This window comes from Dipodomys ordii, unplaced genomic scaffold (genome assembly GCF_000151885.1).
Source record: "Dipodomys ordii isolate 6190 unplaced genomic scaffold, Dord_2.0 Scaffold212, whole genome shotgun sequence".
Lineage (NCBI taxonomy): Eukaryota > Metazoa > Chordata > Mammalia > Rodentia > Heteromyidae > Dipodomys > Dipodomys ordii.
Genome location: NW_012267428.1, coordinates 319350 through 342305, shown reverse-complemented (window position 1 = coordinate 342305; position 22956 = coordinate 319350). Strand labels below are relative to the sequence as shown.

Below are 22956 nucleotides of genomic sequence, written 5' to 3'. Positions count from 1 at the left end.
AATTTATCTCAGGAAACAACTAGTGTTACAAAACCCTTCATATCTATGCTATGGAAAGCGGTTCAAAAATCACATTTTGCAGATGGTAGGCTAGCAGTAGGAAATTGCATTACACATTATCTCATATGTTTATATTTAATTACTCATTTATTTTCTTTTAATGACTCCTATGAAGTCTTTGGAGACGTTTCTGCTATCTGTTTACAGTAAAAATTGAGGACAAAAACAATGTCCAATTGTATTGCTGATTTAAAAATATCTTTGAAATGTATGTAACTAACTATGCAGGTGATAGAAATGTAATATGACTTAAAACATTTGTTACTTTAAGGTAATTACTTTTTTTTTGTTTCTTTAAGACTGGAATTTGAATCCTGAACCTGATGCTTTCACTCATTGGCTGGTCCTTTACCAACTGAGTCACAGAATTTTACATACCTAAAATTAAAATTCTCTAAATTTTAACAATTTACCATATTTGCCTATCATTCTCTCTATAAACAATTTTATTCCAAGATATTTGGAAGAACTTTTACCGCTAAATAATTAGCCTTTTTCAATACAATAATGTGAGATTCTTTCCTTTTGTGTGCTAGTACTGGGGATTGAACTCACAGCCTTTTCTTATGTAGCTTTTTTCACTCAAGACTGGTGCTGTACCACTTGAGCCACATCTGCACTTTTAATTCTACACATCTTTTTTCCTTACTTATAATTCTCTTTGAAGATGAGTAGCTACATACCATGATACAATATATTTGTTATTTTTCTCAACTCTACCATACATATAGGAAGAAAGTTCAGAATTGCTTACATCAATATTACTGCAAAAAACTAATCTATTAACTGAGTTCACCATTACCTGAAGCCTATGGCTTTAGAAGTTCCTTGGTTTAACTTCTGTCTTTCAGTGTAGCTATGTTGTTCCTTTAAATTATATTAAAGTTTCATATATTTTCATTTGTACTTTATTTTAGCATTTTCCCTGTTTTTGTTCACTTTTTATGAACTGTATTAAAGCATTTAGTAGGAAGTAGTTACTATCTCAATCTTTCCTACACCATATGCACTACCCTCATCCTTCCTACACCATTCCTCCATCTTGTCCTCTATGTAGTTTCTTTAGTTTCTGGTTTATCTTTCTCTCTTTCTAGGTTTATGATATAAAAGTGGCACATAATAGGTATTATTTTGTAATCTGCCTTTTCATTTAGCAATATATCATGGAAATCACTTCCTTATTTTTGTGTTCAATTGTATAATATTCCTCCATGTTGGATGTACCAAAGTTTTTTTTTTTTTCTTTGTTGGTGCTGTTTCTTTTTGGTGTTAGTCCTGGTGCTTAAACTCAGTGCCTGGGAGCTGTCCCTGAGCTTTTTTGCTCAAGGCTAGCTCTATCACTTGAGCCAAAGCACCACTTCTAGCTTCTTTGGTAGTTAATTGGTGATCAAACTCTGATGATTTTCCTGCCTGGACCTACTTTGAACTGTGATCCTTCAATCTCAGCTTCCTGAATATCTAGGATTACAGACATGAACCACTGGTGCTTGAAGGATAGATTTTTTAAAAATCATCTAGGTCTGGGTACTTTGGTAGCTTTGAAGGTATTTGGTAGGCTCTTTTGACATATAAACTCAAATTTTCTTTGTTTAGCCTATAGTTATAAATGCTTAGTCCATATCTTTGTTTTGTTTTACTCCTTCAGAGACTCAATTATATATACATGATTTTGTTCTTTGTTTCTAATTCCAGTTTTCCCCCCTTCTGGAGTTATTTTATCTTATTTTTCAATATCTAGGTTGTTTTAACATTCTTTATTCTATATCACTATTTTTACCCTATAATTTCTCTGTGCTTATATAAAGTTTTTATTTGAGTTTATTTCCTTGGAAACTATATATCCTTCATTTCTGAGATGATTTTGTCTTTTCTACCCATTTTTATTTTGAATTTTTGATTTAATATGTTCTTCCATATATCCAGATAACTCCTTTGAGTAGAGTTATTTTGGTATGTGGTATTGCTTTCAAGTTGCTTTCAGAGTGGGAGAGAAAGGCCGGGCACTGGTGGCTCATGCCTGTAATCCTAGCTATTCAGGAGGCTGAGATCTGAGGATCATGGTTCAAAGCCAGCTCAGGCCAGAAAGTCTACGAGACTCTTATCTCCAATAAACCACTAGAAAACCGGAAGTGATGCTGTGGCTCAAGTGGTAGAGTGCTTGCCTTGAGCTGAAGAGCTGAGGGACAGTGCTCAGGCCCAGAGTTCAAGCCCCACGACTGACAGAAAAAAAAAAGAGTAGGAGAGAAGAATATTCATCAGATATTTCAATTTTTACTTTCTGTTTTCTCCTTATGGTAACTTTGGAGATATTTAATCTCTCTAAAATTTTCAATTCATGAAATTGCTTTATTAGGTTTAAAGTTCAAGGGCATTCTGTTCTGTTGCAGCAATGTAGTCTATTTTATTATGTTATATTTTGTTTTATGGTGGTAGGGAAAGAAATGGGTGTCCTATATATGTGTGTGTATATATACATATGTATTTATCATTGTTATTAAGCCTTACAGATTTTCCAATTGCTTCATTTTTCTAAACCACCCAATTCTTTGTTCTTTGTAACTTAGTTTTCCTCCTAGATGTGATGCCATCTTCAATAGCTTGCCTATTTTTTTTTTGGTTGGTCATGGGGCTTGAACTCTGGGGTTGGGCACTGTCCCTTGCACTCTTCAACTCAAGGCAAGCACTCTACCACTTGAGCCACAATGCCACTCCCAAAAGCTTGACTTTTTAAGCCCTTCTTGTTAGCACTCTCTGATCTATTAAGAATAGTCTTACATGTATGACCAATAACCTTTGGCTTTGATTTTAGATTAATCTCAGCCCTGTTGCTGCTGCTAACTTCTTCCCTTTTTTTTTTTTTTTTTTTTGGTCCTGGGGCCTAAACTCTGGGCCTGGGATCTGTCCCTCAACTCTTCAGCTCAAGGCTAGCGCTCTACCACTTGAGCCACAGCACCATTTCCAGCTTTTTCTGCTTATGTGGTGCTGAGGAATTGAACCCCAGGCCACATGCATGCTAGGCTAGCACTCTACCACTGAGCCACCTTCCCAGCCCCAGCTTCTCACTTTTAAAAACTATTTGTGCCGGGCACTGGTGGCTCATGCCTGTAATCCTAGCTACTCAGGAGGCTGAGACCTGAGGATCACGGTTCAAAGCCAGCCCAGGCAGGAAAGTTCGTGAGACTTTTATCTCCAATTAACCACCAGAAAACTGGAAGTGGAGCTGTGGCTCAAGCAGTAGAGTGCTCGCCTTGAGTTGAATAGCTGAGGGACAGTGCCCAAGCCCAGAGTTTAAGCCCCATGACCGAAAAAACAAAAAAGCCCCAAAATCCAACTGTTTTTTTTATATGTTTATACATGTTCAAAGGCCTGATCTCACTATCTGAAATGGTTTGTGGCTGGACCATGAAGAAAAAAAGCTCATTGTTATTTGTGTATATTTTCTATACAAAAGGTAAATTGACTTCTGAGCATTCTCTATTTTCCAGTGGCTCTGTGACTCAAAGAGGTAGAGCACTAGCCTTGTACAAAATTACTTAGGAAGAGCACCCAGGCCTTGAGTTCAAGCCCTCCAACCAAAAAAAAAAAATTAACTTCTTGAGAAGGACATATGCTTTTGTTTCTTTTTTTTGGTACATTCTTATTTTTAGAAGATATGTGAAGTAACTCATATTGAGATAACTGTTATTCTGTTTGGTTCCTCCAAACTGAAAATATAATTCCTAATTAAAATGTAATAGTCATTATTTTAAAGAAACAATTGACTAGAGGGATAAAATTGACAAATCACAGGAGTATTTGGGTATTTGTTATTAAGTCAGATGATATGGTATTTAGTAGATGAAATCATTTGGAATATACTCCTAGGAACAAATATTAGTGAAAAAAAACTCAAAGATCTAGAATGAAAATCTGAAATTAGAACCTACATAGAGTAAAAGTAATTTACAAAATTAAAATTATGAAGAGTACAAGAAAGATTATATAAGCTTATAACTTCTGAATTGATGACTTAAAGTAATGTTGAGAATAAGAATTCTACCATAAGCAGTTATAAAAACTGTAGTCTGACTTAATAATTTTGTAAAGCCAAACAGAATATATTGAATACATGTATTAAAATACTACACTGAACCTTATAAATATGTATAACTTAATGTTAATCAAAAAATTAAAAGTGTCTAAGGAGATGAAAATGTTGTTCACTTCCTTGATTTGATTATCCATGTACATGTGTCAAACTGTCAAACTGTACTCCATAGATTAGTATAAGGAAAATCATAATTAAAAATTATATAATTGCAACCATATATATATATATATCTTAATGAGATGAACAGATTCAAACACTGTGCAGATTTTAAACTATATAGTATAGAATTGTATGTATAATGGCTATCTGTGAGTAAAAAATAGACTATTTATTTATTTGTGATACTAGGGGTTCAACTCAGGGTCTTGTACTTGCTAGGTAGGCGCTATTCCACTTGAGTCACTCTGTCAGCCCCCCAAATAAGCAAATTTTAAGCTTGAAATTGAGAAAGGCACTTGGATACCAAGGATTAAAGGCATTTGGGGTGAGCTGAGGGTCACACTCTTGTTTTTCAGGCAGAACACTGAATGACCCAAAATTCTAAGTGAGAAATACACCAAAGAATACTACCGTTCTTTCCCTTCTCATTAGAACTCCTCCATAAATATGTATTTGTACTTTAAAACTGGGGCATTTGAAACAGAGCACCAGTGACTCACACCTCTAATCCTAGATACTCTGGAGGCTGAGATCTGAGGATCAAGGTTCAAAGCCAGCCTGGACAGACAAATCCAAGAGAATCATAACTCCAGTGGAGGTATGGCTCAAGTGATAAGACCTCCAGTCTTGAAGTGTAAAGCTAAGCAAGAGTACAGGTCCTGAGTTCAAGCCCTAATACTAGCACAAAAACAAAAATGAAACAAAACAAAACAAATATGTGGCATTAGTACATGAAATGCCATTTTCAAAAATCTTTAAGTGTTATAGTTAGTAACTGCATTTAAGAGATTATGGAGGTATAGAATTCCATTATACATATATAGATAGATAGATAGATAGATAGATAGATAGATAGATAGATAGATAGATAGATAGATAGATATATCTCACATATTCTTGATCCATTCATCTACTGAAGGGCATCTGGGTTGGTTCCATATCTTAGCTATGGTGAATAATGCTGCAATAAACATCGTTGCGCTGGTATTTTCACAATAAAAAAAGATATTATGGATGGATACTATTACATTTGTTTCCTAATGGGTCTCAAATAATGACACTATGTTTCAATAAAAGATATTTAATAAGAAATGGCTCTAATTAAAAAGATTGTATGGACTGCCAAGGCACGCTGTTCTGCATGTGTCTTTCAATGTTTTACATAGTCTGTGCTCCTGCTTCTCTGGAAACACATGCAAACGATCACTAACGATAGTTAACTGTTTTGCCAGATAATTCAATACTTAGAAATTTGTCTGTTGCTTAGCAAGGTAATTTTTTTTATTAATAAGTTTTTTTATTGTGAAAATACTGTACAGAGGGGTTACAATTACATGAGCAAGGTAATGAGTACATTTCTTATCAAGCATTGTTGCCTCCTCCTTTGTTTCCCCTTCCCATCCCTTCTCACCCTTCCCACCCCCCCACCCCCACTCCCCAACCTCCACCCCCGGCCAAAGTTGTAAAGTTCGTTTTTCGACGTAACGACTTATACATCTCATTGTTACAATGGATCCACCTGTATCCTTATTTAAACAACTTGTTTTTTCCCTTCCTCTCCACAAATTATACCAACATCAAATACAGTGAAAGCAGGGGTTAAAAATCATCTTATAAATATGTTAGAAACAATAGCATGAAAGAAAAACAATTTGAGTCCTTATCTTGGGATTTATTTTGCCTAACATCAACCTGTCTGACCATTTCTGCTTGTCTCAGACATATACTAGTTATTTAGCAAGGTAATTTTTAAGGTACCTACATTATCTTCAAATTTTGCTATATGTGCTATTTTTCACAAATATAACATTCAAAGATATGATAGAAGAAAATACATCCCTAAACTTCTTAGACATTGAAGTTTTAAAATGGTTTTTAGTGAAAACAAATATACCTTTATTTGGAAGATAATTGTGTGAAAATACTTATCATCTTCCAATACATCTGATAAACTTGGTCCAGCTCCACAGGTTTTCTCTTCAAGTTTGTTGTTAATGTAAGGGCTGGTAAAAGCATCAAAATATGAATCAGGAACGAGGTTAGGGACTGCTAGCACAGTGTTCTGAAACTGGTTGACTGCATTAGAGATAATATCCTAGGAGAAAGAAAAGCATGAATATAAAGGTGAATACACGATTATACTGATGAGTATTTTTAACTTTTCTGAAGTGCTAAATTGAATAAGAATAACTCATTCAGGATTGGAGGTATGACTCAAGTGGTAGAGTGCCAGCTTAGTAAGTGCCTGGTCATGTTCAAGGTCCAGCATTTCCAGGAAAAAAAGAGAGAAAGAGAAAAAGACAGAAAGAAAGAGAGAGGGGGAAGAGAGGGAAGGAGTAAGGAAGAGGATGAGGAAGAAAAAGAAAGAGACAAAGGAAGGAAAACAGGAAGGAAAAAAGAAAAAAAATATTTAGGCTGGTAATGCAGCTCAATGGTAGAAGATTTGCCTAGCAAGAATAACTGAGTCAGCCGAACACTGCGGGTTTATCCCCATAATCCTAGTAACTTAGAAGGCTGATACCTAGAGGGTCAAGGTTCAAAGTCAGCCCTGAGAAAAGAAGTGAGACTCCATCTCAATTAACCAACAAAATATCAGACTAGAGGTCTGGCTCAAGTAGTAGAGTGCCAGCCATGAGCAAAAAAGCTGAACAAGAACACAAGTCCTTTAGATTAAGGGCCAGTACAACACAAAAAGAAAGCAAAATGAACAGAAAGAATAACTCATTCAACCGGGCGGGTTTTATGTTGATTCTGAGTATATGGATGCATTTCCTCAAAGATTTATATTTAAAGACACTCACAATAATAACAACTTAGAGATATAACTACCTGCTCCAAAATAGTATTATGGTTAAATATCAACCATCTATAAAATGGGACATGGAAAAAGTTTATGATATAATGCCAAAAGAAGGAAGTGAGTGGAGAGGAGATAGAAATAGAAGAGACAGAGGGAATAGGTGAGAGAAAGAGGAACAAAAAGAATGACATCGCCCCATTTGTTAGGAAATGGAAAGACTTGGAAAAAATTACAAGTGAAGTAAGCAAGGCCCAAAGAAACATAGGTCCCATGGTTCCCCTTATTTGCAATAACTAGTATATGTCTAAGGCAAGCAGAAAAGGTCAAAAGCTTTGTACATATGACCAGATAAGATGATGTTAAGCAAAATGAACCCCAAGATAGGGACACAAGTGGTTTTTTTCTTTCTTGCTATTGTTTCTAACATATTTATAATGTACCATGTGATTTTTTTTCTTTGTGTGTTCCTCCCCACGGTATAACCCCTGCTTTTACTGTATTTGATGTCAGTGCCCTGCATCTTGTATATATACTCCTCTAATTTGGGGAGGGGAAGGGAAAAAACAAAATGCTTAAATAGGAATACAGGTTGATCCATTGTAACAAAGAGATGTACAAGACACTATGTGGAAAAACGAACTTTACAATTTAGGCAGGGGCGGGGAGCGGGGAGTAGTTTAGTTGTGGTAGGGGAAAAACAAAGGAGGAGGCAACAATGCTTGATAGGAAATGTACTCACTACCTTGCTCATGTAACTGTAACCCCTCTGTACAGTATTTTTACATAAAAATGTATTAAAGAGAGAACTAATATATATTATCTGAATTTAATCCTTATTTATTCATGTAAATAATTTCATTGTAAGTTATGTATATATGGCATATCATTTATTCTAAAATGAGACCAAAAGGAAACATGATGGACCTTTTTAGTTATCAAGTTTGTGGTGGTTTGTTACAGAGTAACAAATAATTAAAACTATAAAATTCTCCCAGAGGCAGCACACTTCTAAATATATTTCAGAAGTGGTGTTTATAACAGTGTCATTTTTAGATTCTATTTAGGGATGCTTATAGTCAACTCTAAAGTTCATGTAGAATATGCCTCTTGAGGGTGGTCCTTACCAAGCCTCGGATTGGCCTTGAGTTAAAGAAAACATGTTACACTTTTTCTTTGTATAGAGAGGTAGTTCTGGGGCAGAAGAAATGCTTTCTCTCTTTCTTATGACCACTTTGGAGACTTGGCAACTGCTAGTCCTGCCACCCACCCAAAAGTAAAGCAGTCACTTTCTTTTTATGAAGATGCTATTGGCAGATATTAATGAAGAAGCACATACCAGGAAGTCTTGCAAACAAGGCTCAAAAACTAGCGACTCTATTGTCAGAATCAGTTCTGTGAGGAACATGGGGATGAGAGACTCGTCTTCTTCCTGCTTTTCTATCCCAGGGGCCGCCTAGAAGGAGCACATGTGCATTGTTATAAAGTTACAAGTACCAAGGTGGAAAAAAAGATATAGCTGGGCAGTGGTGGCTCACGCCTGTAATACTAGCCCCTCAGGAAGTTGAGATCGGAGGATCACAGTTCAAAGCCAGCCTGAGCAGAAAAGTCCCTATAGGACTCTTTAATTACCACTTGAAAAACAGAAGTAGTGCTGTGGCTCAGATGATAGAGTACTAGCCTTGAGCAAAGGCAGGCTCAGGGACAATGCCCAGGCCTTGAGTCCAAGCCCCACAACCAACAAAAAACAAACAAACAAAAACCCCCAAGGATATATAGACTTAAATTTATGTAATTGCTGATTTTATAATCATAGCATGCAGAAGGACTGTCAATGAACAATACCATAGAAAGAAAAAAAAAAGGGCAAATGCAGCCCAGAAAGCCAAAAGACATATTTTCTCATATGAGAAAGTTAGATCTAATTTATAAATATATATGTAAACATATACAGGGTTATAGGCATGTTTACACCAATGTATTAACCAAAGTAGAGAATATGCAAGGGAGAATTCCAATGGTGTAGCTTCTTTGAACAACTAACATACAGTCTAACAAAATGAATACTAGGAAGTTGGTACTTGAGGTGTATGTGTGGTGTGGGTTGAGGTCAGGGGGAAATTAGAAGAATGAAGAAGGAAGTGAATGGGAATGGGTGGGATTGGGGGAGATCTGGAAGTTATGATGAAAGGGGTCACATTGACCATGATGCATTATACTTATAAATTGATATGTTGAATTAAACCCCCTTTGTACAGCTATTTAAAGGCAATAAAATCATAATAATAACAAGGACAACATTATAATGTAAAATGCCTTTTAAAAACACTGTCAACAAAATGGAAAAAGAAACAATTGAGAAAACAGTCATATACAGCAGATAGAAAGTTGATAGTACTTAAATATAAACGATGTTGATTACTTAGTGATAACTAATGTTATCTAGAAATATATTCAAATTAAAATGCCTTTAGATTACCTGTACAGAGCAAATAGCATGATAGAGAGTGAGTGCTCCTCCTTCAACACTGATTAATGGCTTTAATTTTGTTTAGCTATACCTTTTTGTCAGTGACTTCAACTTTCTCTTCAGTAATCCATTTCTCAATGACTTCTGCTGAAGGCGTTCGTTTTAGTTTGTCAGTGAGATAGTTCAGAAGAGAGTTAGCGGAATTAACTGTTAGGACGTGCAGAGTATTCTCAATGAGATAGTCATTCAGACGGATAAAACTTGAAAAAGAAAAGACAAACAGTGTCAGTTTTCTATCTTCACTGCTCATTTTTGACAATGATTCTAAAGCAAGTACTTACAACTCAAAATATAATTTCTCTGATTTTTTATTTATTTTTTTTTGGGGGGGGTCCAGTCGTGGGGCCTGAACTCTGGGCCTGGGCGCTGTCCCTCAGCTCTTCAGCTCAAGGCTAGCACTCTACCACTTGAGCCACAGCGCCACTTCCGGCTTTTTTCTTTTTGCTTATGTGGTGCTGAGGAGTCGAACCCAGGGCCTCAGGCATGCAAGGCAAGTGCTCTACCACTGAGCCACCTTCCCAGCCCCAATTTCTCTGATTTTTTAAATTTAATTATAATCTCATATTTAATAGCCAGGAAAGCTGTTCTAAGACATTCCTCCCTTTAAAATAAACATATTCAAAAATAGAGCACCAATTTAGTTAGGTGTTCTAACTCTTACAGAGGCTATTTGATGCGCAGGGTAGTTATGGTTGAGCCAGTGTGTTTGAAGTTATCACAAAAAGAAACCCTTGAGCTGGCCTTTGGTGGCTCACGTCTGTAATCCTAGCTACTCAGGAGGCTGAGATCTGAGGATCGTGGTTTGAAGCCAGCCTGGGCAACAAAGTCTATGAGACTCTTATTTCCAATAAACTACTCAAAAAAGATGAAAGTGGTGCTGTGGCTCAAGTGGTAGAGTGCTAGCCTTGAGCTGAAGAGCTGAGGGACAGTAGAACACTAGCCTTGAGCAGAGAGGCACAGGGACATTGCCCAAGCCCTGAGTTTAAGTCTGAGGATTGGCAAAACAACAACAAAACCCTAAATGACAAATCTAAATAAAAAACAAGGGTAGAGTAACTATTGTGTTTGAATGGTGCTCCAGGTCTCCAGAGTTTCTAGCATGTCAGAGGCCTGGATGGTGACCTTGGATTGTGCCTCATTGACTTTGTTGCTACACAGACATTTCATGTATACGTGGTTAAGATTTATTAGTAAATTTTATATGTTCGATTAAATTAATAAGCACTGACTAAATATTTATGATGTATAGCTTCATAATTTTTAGAGAATTTTTGGCTATTTTCTTTGTAAGTTTTATTTCTAATCACGAAGTTTTTAGTTATTTATCTATTTTTAATAATGAATTGAAATTATTGATGAATTGAAAATTATTTTATTATTTAAAGGTAAAATGTGTCTATGCAATTAATTAAATTTCAATGAAAAAAAACCCCAATCAAAAATTGACGAATTTAAAAAACCTGAATGATTTATTTATCATAGCAATTTATGCATGTCTATGTATTTTGAATTCTTTTCCTTCTTAGACAATAGCAATAACTTGGTTTTACAAAAATACTTTTGAAATGACATATTGATTAGCGAAAAAGAAAATACTGTAGTCTATTATGTCATTTTATTTACTTTATCTCTATGTCTCTTTGATCTATTTAAATGTTTTCCCTAAGAATGATTTAAACCAGAGATTTTTCCACATTGGAAAGTTTTATTAAAAACCAGAAACCACATGGCACAAATTGCAATTGTGAAGTTTTTAAAAAATCCAAACTTTCAGTCATTTGAAATCAAGATGAATTTGTGTAAGCCAGTGGCAGAATTAATGCAGATATGGGAGAGTCTAGGCCCAGGTGGGGTCCCAGCAGGAAGAATTCTCTCACTGCCTTGCAGCTGTAAAACCTTTCCTAGGGATAAGATGTGGCTGGTTCTTTACTGGCAGATAGGTTAGAGGAGACTCTCCTGGCTTGCTTGAGGTCCTCCAACCCCTGTGCGCCTGACTTCTCCTTGGCATAGTCTGCTCTACTGGGTTCCATGCTTCATTCTAGGTCAGGGCAATACAAAGCCTAAGAGATCAATAAAGACCTCTTGGCCTTGTACTCACACTCCAGTCTCTGCCAAACTGCCTGTTTCAGAAGCAGCTTTATTAGGTGACAGCAGAGTCTAGGCTTCTGGGACACATATTCAGATCACCACATCCCCCAATTCCCAGCAGTACTAGTGAACCCTGTTCTGAAGGCTTTTTTTAAAAATGTGACATCACTTATTTCCTAAGCCTTTAGAAAAATTGTATACATTGGGGCTGGGAAGGTGGCTCAGTGGTAAAGTGCTTGCCTTGCATGCATGAGGCCCTGGGTTCAATTCCTCAGCACTACATGAGCAAAAAGAAAAAAGCCGGAAGTGGCGCTGTGGCTCAAGTGGTAGAGCTCTAGCCTTGAGCTGAAGAGCTGAGGGACAGCGCCCAGGCCCAGAGTTCAGCCCCCCCTCCCAAAAAAATTGTATACATTTAAGTATGTAGAGTAAAATAATTACTCCAGCCATACAACCCAACATATACTTTCTCATCCATGGTTGGTTGCTTGGTTTTGTGGTACTAGGAATTGAACCCAGGGACTTGAGTTTCTTGGGAAAGTTCTCTGCCTTTTGAGCCACACTCTAGCCCTTTTGTTTTTGTCTTTTGCTTCTGAGATGGGGTTTCACTGACTTTGCCCTGGTTGGCCTCAAATTCATGACCCTCCTGCCTCTGCCTCCCCAATGCTGGGACCGCAGGTATATACCTCCACATATGGCCAGGGATTTTTAATGAGATGAGGAGGGATACTGTAATTTTTCTCGAGAGAAAAAATATAACCATTTACCATGTCAGTCTTGTGCAATGATGCCTTTTGCTGGCTTGTTCCGTGTACGTCATTTTTTCAGAGTCTCCGTAAGTGGGAAAGTCAAACGTCAGTTCAGTAACACCGGCTCCATTTGTTTTTAAATACTCTAACAATACAAAGCACAACAAGAATTCTTGCGTCAAGATTCCATTTCTTTCCATATGGATTCAAAGAAAAAGCTAATAAAAAATTCGAAAGCAACAAAATACTTTGATTAATGAAACAAGTCAAACCCAAGGGAGAAAAAACAGTATCCTGGTTATCTGAAAGAATTTCACACCAATGGATTTCACCTCAAGAACAGGCACAGTAAGTTCACTAGCATTCTTGTTAGCAGGAGTTGATCTGCAAACCTTACTAGCTATTTCTCAGGGATACTTTTATCCTACTCTCCATCTGCTTTTGAATCACTCTCATGCCAGCTGGGCTAATTCTAACATCCAGCTAGTCCCTTCATTTGAACAAACCTATTGTCTGTACTAAATTGGACTTTTAAGCAGCAAGGCCTCAAGTTACCATAGAATGTTTAAGATTTGGTGTCCAGTTTAGGAATGCTATGCACAGTAGGAAAAAATTCAGGGAAAATAGGTGGTATTTACTATATTCCTCACCTTCCACAAAATACACCGACTTGATAACATATCAAGGAGAAGTTTGGAACCACTGAAATGGATAGAAGTAGCTGAGTATGGTTGTACATGCCTCTAATTCCAGTGCTTGGAACCCAGATGCAGGAGGATTGTGAGTTTGAAACTAGCCTTGGCTACAGTGTGAGACTTATATAAAAAACAAAAATGAAACAAAAAATGAAAGAGGAAGGAAGGAAGGAGCAGGAAGGAAGGGAAGAGAAAAAAGAGCAAGACAAAGAAAGAGGGAAAGAATTTAAAAGAGAGCTGCTACTTTTTATATATCCAGGGTGTTTTTTGCCTTTCATACCCTCTTGGGGATCAAACACACAGTCATCAGGAATAAATCCTACAGCACGCAAAGCCAATCGACAAGCCTTCCTGACCACATCTTTGGTCTCATTTCTAAATTCTTCAAGGCGCTCTGTCACCTAGACATTGATGAATAGGGATAATTAGCGATATCAAAGTATCCATAAATGAAACAAATATCTTAAGCCTTCTACGACCTTACCTCTCCTAGTCGTAAAATTTGTGCAGCCTTAAATTCCTGCAATGTGTAGGTATGACCTTTTTCAATATAACAAAGTCCCATAAAGCTCAATTGATAGCATAATTCATTTATTTTAAGAAGAGCTGGTCTCAAAAACTAAGTGAAAAATAAGAATTTATCATTAGTAAAAAGTATCTTGCTTTAAAGGTATACAAGCATTTAATAGTTTAATTACCAGGTGTGTATGTTAACATGAACTACAGCTATAAAATGCACACTTCAAGTAGGAACACTTTTCAAACTTAAAAATTAAGTCTTTGAATTATAAGATTAAGTTTTTACTTCAAAAAGCTAAACATGTCTCTCAAGGGTGTGTGTGTGTGTGTGTGTGTGTGTCTTGAATTCAGGGTCTGGATGGTCTCTTAGCACTTTTGCTCAAGTCTGGTGCCCTGCCACTTAAACCACAGTTCCACTTCAGCTTTTTGCTGGTTAATTGGAGATAAGAGTCTCACGGACTTCCTTGCCAGGGCTGGCTTTCAGTAGCAATACTCAGATCTTAGCTTCCTGAGTAGGATTATAGGTGGGAGGCACTCACACATGCTGTCTTTCAGGTGTTTTCAGGATGAAATTGAGGGCAAGTGATAGAAAACTGAGCAATATTTTAAATTTCATTTGATTTATTAATGTTCTTGGTGTTACTTTAAGGACTTGGCAATATCCAACACAATCACAGGAGGAAAGAGCAACTATTCTAAGAAGTTATGATACAGAGCAAAGCAAAACTTAACTTTAAAATTTCAGTGGGGAAACAATTGCTTTAGAAAACTCCTTTGTTTCCTTAAAATAATAAACATAATTTTCCTAATGATGCAGCAATCCCATCTCTAGGGATATGCCCAAGAAAAACGGGAACATATGTTCACACCAAGACTTGTGCATAATTGTTCATAACAACATTATTCATAATTGTCAAAAGTATAAATAACCCAAATATCTGTCAATAGATGGCAAGATAACTAAAACTGGTATAACCAACACAAAGGTACATAATTTGCTAGTAAAGAGAAATGCTATTTAACAACAGAGATTAATCTTTAAAACGTTATATTAAATGATAGTTGTCAAGGACCAAATGTTGTATTATTCCATTTATATGAAATAATAGAATAGGCAAATCTATAGAGACAGAAAGATTAGTGACTGCCTAGAGCTGAGTGGAGGTGACAAACAGGGAGGAAGGGTAAATAGAGAATAACTATTAATGGGGATGAACTTGGTTTTGGAATGATGGATATATTCTGATGGTAGTGATGATTGGTATTCTCTAAATACACTAAAAATCAATGAATTATATACTTTGGGTAAGTGAATTATATAGCATGTCAATTATATAAAGAAATGGTGCTGTGGCTTAAGTGGTAGTGCGCTAGTCTTGAGCTGAAGAGCTGAGGGATAGCGTCCAGGCCCAGAGTTCAAACCCCCTGTCTGACAAAAAAAAATCATAAAAATTTCCAGGACAATTCCATATTTGTTCCTTCAACCTAATGAAGAAGAATCATCAACTCTAGTTAACTAAATGTAAATGTAGGACTTGTAGTACGTCATGTAATAGGTGTTTAAATCATCATAATGGGTCTGTTATTTAGGTCAATCCTTGCTTAGAAAAGACTTTCTAATCTGCTGGAACCAAGTGTAAGAGTAGACATCATGGACAAGATATTGCTGATATGGATAGTGCACAGAAAATGATTGCACAAAAAAGAATAAGATTTGAGGAACAAGTTAAGTAACTTTAAAGACTGATCTAGGAAGAATTATTTTCCATCTATAGTCACAGATTTATGTATAGTGTCTAAAACATGGTGAAAGATGAAAGATGGTAAAACAGTTTTAAAAGATCAATGAATCTGTAACGAAATGAGAGCTCAATGGGTTGAGTTTTGGTGTCAAGATAAAAAAGCATGTTTTTCCACATCTGAGGATGCTTGAGCTGATGGATGACTGAGATAGTGTAATTATATCTTTGTCTTGCACTAATCTGTTAATAAGCGTAAGTGAATATCCTTTTATTGTATGACTGATGTGAAGAAAACAACCAATAAAATACAAACTTGTTGCTTCTGATGCAAAGTAATATCTCAATGTAACAGAAGTAGCTTAAGGCCCTAGAGCGCCCTGTGGGACAACAATAATCACTTCCATTCACTTCCAAGGGACAAGTGGAAAACTTCTAATGAAAGTTGAAATCCAATAGATAAGAGTTAAATGTGATCCAAAAATCCTTGAACAGATTGTTTTCCTATGATCACTCCATCAACTGAATAGGTATGTAAAAAATGTCCTTATTGTCTGAATCCATGGTAAAAGAACATAGGATATATTGAAAAGCACTGGCATGAAAGCAGCCCCAAATTATTTTGAACTAAAATTCTGAGTGTCTAAAAGGTGAGGGAGGTTATAGAGTTGCGGTCCCACCATGCTCAAAAGGATATACAGCTTTCCTGGTCAACAACAAAGGAAGGTGCTTCTAATCAAAAGTGGCACATGCAACCCTCTTACACCTTTTCGTATTGTTCAGCTGTTACTTGAAAGCAGAAATACCACAATACTGCTAGATTTCTAAATGACAGTGAATGATGAAAATTGTGAATTCCTTCAATCATAAAATATTCTCTCAGGAATACCCTATACCGACATCTGTGATAGTCACTCTTTTTCTGTAATTCTTTTAAAGTATGACTAATAAATACATACTGGGTTAATAATAAACAAGTTTTTTTGTAAAGATTTACGACATCCAGCAATTTTCTTAGAGCGGACATTCTTCTTCCACACGTTAAAAGCTTTCCATTTCCGGAAAAGTGCAAATATGGGAATCTTAGTGAGTTCTTTGTGATATTGATATTCCTTTTCCCATCGATCAATGTCGATAAATTCAACGTCGTTGTTGTAAACATGTGTCACTGCCTTTTGGCTAATAGTATAGTAGTCATTTTTATTGATATTGTCAAAATTTACAATTCTATGAACAAATAAAAGTTGGGACAATGAATAAAAGTTAAATACAAAATTAGCAACTCATGTACTTTTGACAACAAATAATATTTAAAATTCAACAGAATTCTAACAAATTACTTCCAGGTTGAATAAATGACTCAGTAAACGAAAAGGGACTGGCTTTTCTTTTCTTTCTTCTCTCTCCCTTCTCCATCTCCTTCTCCTTCTCCCTTTCCTTCTCCCTCTCCTTCTCCCTTTTCCTTGCTTTCACTGATACAGGCCCTCAAAGGCCCCCATGATTGCTCAGCTTGTTCAGATGGCACTTCACAACTTGAGCTGCATCTCCAGCCAGCTTTTTGCTGGTTATTTTGGATATGGAATCTCAAAGAGTTTTCTGACAATGAACCACGATTCTCCGTATGTTAGCAAGGATTACAGATGTGAGCCACAGACACCTGGCTGTGCAGCATTTAAAACATTTTTAAATACATAATTTTATTGTTGCAACTGTTTTGAAACAGCTGGGCTTGGCAAAATCACTGATCATTGCAGTTAGATGAACTTTATAATAAAATAACTCTATTATAGATATTTTGAACTTAATAGTCCTGTATGAGAGGAACCTGGAACTGAGTTTATATTTAGTATAGAAACTTTAATTGTTTCAGATTTGACAGGATCATGAGAGAAGAAAACATGAATTAGATAGGATTAGAAGACCCAAATTAAGTTAAAATATATGTTTCATTTCATTGTGTGAAATGAACAGCTTTGTTCCTGGACTTTTAGAACATCTTTCGGGCCATTGGTAAGATTCCTAAATTGCATACAACAAATTCACGTACAGATGTATCATCCATTTTTAGGGATTGGGATAAAATCTCATATTCTTTAAGCCCGTTAATCAATAAGCTAAGAACAACTGGCACAAATCACTGTTAGTCTATTTTTTTTTGTTTTAACAAAAGTGAAGAATTTTTAGAATCTGGACCATCTAGGACTAGAAGGAAAGCAAACTGAAATTAAGAACTGTCGTGAGCACACAAGAAGTGCTGTGGAGAGCAAGTGAGGGGCTGGTCCAGCGCTACACCAGAAGGTCTTTCACCTGCTTTGCTTTTACCTGATTCCATTGGCTGACACCTTTTGTCTGTGCTCTAATTAAATCAACACTAGAAATGTCTGGGGAAAATTTCATGGTGTTGTGAGGTAGATGGCCACCATTTGAGATGTTTTTTTTTTTTCATTTTTGGACATAACCAGATATTATTCTTGGAGTGCTTCTTTCCAAAACGTGAAACTTTAACTTGCCACTGAAATCATAATTGATTTCAGATGTTTCATTAACATCAGACATCAAACCAAAATGAGAGCAAACAGCTGACCATGGCCTTGGTGCCTGTCTGGAAAACTTACTTTGTGTAGTCTGTTTTCTACTGACAGTGATGGCAGATGGGGTCCATGGTGTTCTTCATGTTGATGTTCAATCCCACTTAGAAATGCTATTTCCGTTTGAGATATTCATTATTAAAACTCAAAGCCTTTCCCTTGCTTCGTTTCTACTCTTCATAGGACAAATGAATATATGTAAGACCTTTTCCAAGATAATATCAACATACGTATCATCTGGGATGCTTGCTAAACCTCTAGATTTCCAGGTTAAACATCAGCCAGGCACTGGTGGTTCATGCCTGTAATCCTAATTACTCAGGAAGCTAAGATCATAGTTTGATGCCAACCCTGGGCAGGAAACTGTGAGACTCTTTTTTAGTTGTCAGTCCTGGGACTTGAACTAAGGGACTTGGCACTATCCCGAGCTTTTTTTGCTCAAGGTTGAAGCGCTACCACTTTGAACCACAATGCCACTTCCAGTTTTTGGTGGTTAATTGGAGATAAGATCTTATAGCCTTTCCTGCTTTGGTTGATTTCAAACCACAATCCTCAGATCTCAGCCTCCTGAGTAGATAGGATTACAGGTGGGAGCCCCTGGTACTGGGCTAGTTTCCTGTAATCTTATTTCCTATAGATTTTGTAGTCTATTGTTTTTTGTTTTGTTATGTTTTGCCCATCCTGGGGCTGGAACTCAGGGCCTGGGCACTGTCCCTGAGCTTCTTTTGCTCAAGGCTAGCACTTCACCACTTGTGCCACAGTGCCACTTCCGCCTTTTTCTGTTTATGTGGTACTAGGGAATTGAACCCAGGGCTTCATGATTACTAGGTAAGCACTCTACCACTACGCCACATGCCCAGTCTCTAGTCTAGTGTTGAGAGGTCACTTCTCCAATCTGCTCCATAGACTTCTATGCTTCACTTGGCCTATTCTGCCTTGCAGCATTCAACAGTTTCCAGAGTTCTCCAGTAACAGGAAATTATATCCTCATGATGTTACTCGCCCAAGCAGCAAGTTTTAGCAGCACTCAGGATTGAAGTTTCAGCTACCTGCTAGATAGTTGTTTTGGATGTTCATTTCGTTCAGGTCTTTCTTTGAGGAAATAATCAGAAAATTTAAGTTTTCTTGATCTCTTTTGAAAATCCAGTGTAAAGTTCTTACTTTGCTGATAAGATTAACTAATCAGAAATCTTTAGCAAGTTAATGAATCAGACTGAAAATCTTAAATAAAATTACATCTAACTATTGTCACATTACTGGAAAAATCCCTGCTGTGATTTCTAATTGTCCAAATGATTTAAATACAGAACCTCTTTCTGTCCATTTGAAATGAAATTTAGATTTGAAGGTTCCTATGAACTTTGCAAAGGATATGTATCTTATTTAAGAGAATTCCATAGAATGAGAGAGTTGCATGTGTTTGTGGTAGTAATTATAAATTGCCGTTTTTCACTTCAGAAATAACTCAAAGTGAATTTACTGAAGTTCTAAAAAAAAAACAAAATATAACAAAACAACCCTCTCCCCCCAAAAAAAATCCCCAAATTCCTCCTGGAATTAATTCTTTGGTTTGCAAAGCAATAATGCATCAGTGTGGTCTGTTATTTCAGAGTATTTCTGTGACCCTCCTCTAGTAGTGGGAAATGCCTTGGTTCATTGTTAAACTAGTCTACTACACTAGTTTCACTGAAGGATGAGTTGTTTCAAAGGACTATTCTGCCTAGGGACTTTGGTTAGCCTCGTCTGGCTTTTGTCATTAAATCCAAATTGTTCTATCACATATTTGTGGTGCTCTCCTGCTCCAAGGTAAATTACTTCACCATTTGCGCCTCATTTATAACAGAGATAATACTTGGATCTATCTTGCAGTAGTGTTGTGAAGGTGAAATAATTTAATATATGTAAATGCTTTTGAGTATTGAGAACATAATGAAGACCATCAAATCATGATGCTTTAGCCATGTGGAGCATGATGGCCTGCTTTGTATCTTCTCACGAAGTAGGTGCATGACCCAGCTGTCTAGCCAACATCCTTCCCCTATATCACATGAGTACCAACAATTACTATCATTCTTGTTCAAGGTTCAAGTGCCAATGAAATAGACCTAACTTTGCTTTAGCCAACACAATTCTTTGTTCTCTACACTGTGATCTCCCTAGATTTCTGATCTTTGAGCAGAGTTACTCATAGAGTTCCTGGACTGGGCAAGATGATCTACAACACGTAGTTATATATTTCCCAGGGTGATATGCCAACATACTTGGACATCTCCCTGAAGCTTATTCTTAAAACAATTGTTAATGCCTAACACATAACACAAAGTTGAGTCTTTAGAATAAATGGCAAATGGAATTGTTTTCTCAGAGGGTCTATAGTAAAAAAAAAACTATTTTAGGTTTAATGAAGTAGGATGAGTCTGACAATGTACGGTTTTTAAGAGACCTTTGTGGATTACTATCAAGTACCATTCCTACAAGACACCCCCCCAAAAAAACCATAACTCAGCTCCTCTAGTAGATGCACTTATTAGTCCAGAAATATAACACATTTCTAGAAGTAAACATAGTTCCTGTTTCCCATTTAAGACTTCATGTGGGGCTGGTCCAAATTTTACATTTTGTAAATCTATTTGCAGTTTTGGAATAAGCACTCCAATTAGCACTCCTTGTTATCTGGGTTACTGAATAACTCTCTTTCAAAAGTCAAAACTATGAAAATATTTTCATACATGAATTAGGATGTGTGCTTTTATGATCAGCAAGTAAACCATTTTTCCATTATTCTCCATTTAAGATCTTGACTTCTCCAAAAACTGATAAGGAACTCTTTTAGACATAGTAAGGTAGTAGTAAGAATAGTAATATCATTTAAGTATTAAATACTAAAACTACTCTCTATATTAAAGGCCATAAAAATCTCAGGATGTGCTATGTCTCCCATTAAAAAAAATGACTATTAGTCTTATCTTTAAAAAACAACAACTCTCAAGCCAGGTGCTGGTGGCTCATGCTTATAATCTTAGCTGCTCAGGAGGCTGAGATCTGAGGATCACAGTTTGAACCCTGCCTGGGCAGGAAAAACTGTGAGACTTTTATCTCCATTAACCACCAGAAAACCAGAAGTGGAGCAGTGGCTCAAAGTGGTAGTGCAGTAGCTTTGAGCAGAAAAGCTCAGGGACAGCACCAGGCCCTGGGTTCAAGCCCTACAACTGACAAAAACAAAAAACAAAACCCATAATTCTTTTGTCTCTAATGTTTCTTCCATTTCACTTCTATTTTCCCTTTGGATTCTAAAACTAGTATGTCTACTAAAGTTAATGTCTATTCAAAATAGTTGGTACAACATTAAATAAATAAATGAGAAGCACAACCATATATTTTGTAAACAGATAAAGGTATATGGGAAAATAAATAAAATTGCTAAGATTAGAACTCATTTATCCTTGAAAGAGAATAAAAATTATTTTTATTGCATTTAATTATGCTCAAGTCTAAACAATCTTTACCATCATCTGTAATTTTTAATATTAAATAAATTGCTTTATAAAAGTGAACTCACTTTAGGTTATATGTGTCATACTCAATGGAAGACCTTGACACTGCAGGGACCACGTAAAGAAATCCTAGATGTTCGTTCTCCTGTAATATTTTAATGATTTGCAAGGGATCACGAATGTTGGCTTTAATAACTTCTTCCCGGTCTTGGAAATGTAACTTTGGGTAAGTTGCAGATGTGGCCCCGAAGAGACCTCTTCTTCCGATCCTCGTACGTGACAGTTTAGGGGGAGGAGAATATATATCTTCAGAGGGCCGATAAAGCTAAACAAAGCCAATGTTTTAAAAATGAGTTTTTTTTTTAATTAAAAAAGGCAGGTGGTGGTGACAGAATATCAACCTCAGGGCAAGCATCTTGAAACTGAGATATATCAACTCAGTGTTAGAGAGTGGACTCCTCCTTAGTGCTCTCTACTCAGATACCCAGCCCCTTCCCACAGAACAATCCCAGAGTCAGCTCCTATTGCCCCCCACCTCCTTTAACTCCATGCTTCTTACATTTCAAAACTACTAGCTCTCTGGAGATTATTCACTTCACTCAAGGAAATTTGACCACTAGTAAAACTGTCAAGATTTGTGTCTAGCAGACACAAGGTGCCTGTAAGTGTAATAATGTAAATATGTAAATGATCACTCTATTGCTGATAGAGGCTGCCATTTCTGCAAGAGATTGAGTACCACAGGTTCTACAGAACAGAAAGTTAGTATTCAAGGAGGTCTTTATTCTCTTGCTGGTTAAATGTATCTTGCTGCATAGTAACTTGTGAGCAGTAGTCTTGGAGCTCAAGATAAAACACACTTCCTCCAGCCAAGAGAGGTGGCAGCAGCAGCCACCGTAGCAGCAGCATGACCACTGTTCTCTGATGTGAAAGAGCAGGCCAAACCTGATGCCCAGAACTAGAGATAAAGCAATTCACCTTGTCTCAAGGTTTCAACAAAGGCTGAAGTCCACTTTCATGTTTTTTTTTTTTTGTCAGTCGTGGGGCTTGAACTCTGGGCTTGGGCGCTGTCCTTCAGCTCTTCAGCTCAAGGCGAGCGCTCTACCACTTGAGCTACAGTGCCACTTCCAGTTTTCTGGTGATTTATTGGCGATAGGAGTCTCACAGTCTTTCCTGCCCGGGCTGGCTTTGAACCATGATCCTCAGATCTCAGCCTCCTGAGTAGCTAGGATTACAGGCGTGAGCCACCAGCGCCCGGCTCACTTTCATGTTTTTATAAGATGAATATGAGTATTTTACCAGAAAATATATTGATTTTCTTTATCACACCTTTTAAAAAGTTTTTACTCCAAGGGTAAGATCTCTTCACTTGTAATTACATAATTCATTTGGATGATATGATTCAATTTAGCCATCACATATATTCAGACTAGGGTGAGGAATAAAGGAAG

General features: G+C 36.7%; 1 protein-coding gene across 1 annotated transcript in view; it reads right to left on the bottom strand.

Annotated features, from left to right (window-relative positions):
* Positions 1-22956, bottom strand: part of Dnah6 (dynein, axonemal, heavy chain 6) — a 195288-nt gene that overhangs the window by 160411 nt on the left and 11921 nt on the right. The window contains exons 4-11 of the mRNA XM_013035434.1: positions 21571-21830; positions 16383-16650; positions 13650-13784; positions 13446-13566; positions 12489-12615; positions 9668-9836; positions 8446-8562; positions 6204-6404 (exon numbers count right to left, since the gene is read on the bottom strand). Coding sequence (XP_012890888.1) covers positions 6204-6404; positions 8446-8562; positions 9668-9836; positions 12489-12615; positions 13446-13566; positions 13650-13784; positions 16383-16650; positions 21571-21830 — 1398 coding nt within the window. The remainder of the gene's footprint in view (positions 1-6203; positions 6405-8445; positions 8563-9667; positions 9837-12488; positions 12616-13445; positions 13567-13649; positions 13785-16382; positions 16651-21570; positions 21831-22956) is intronic.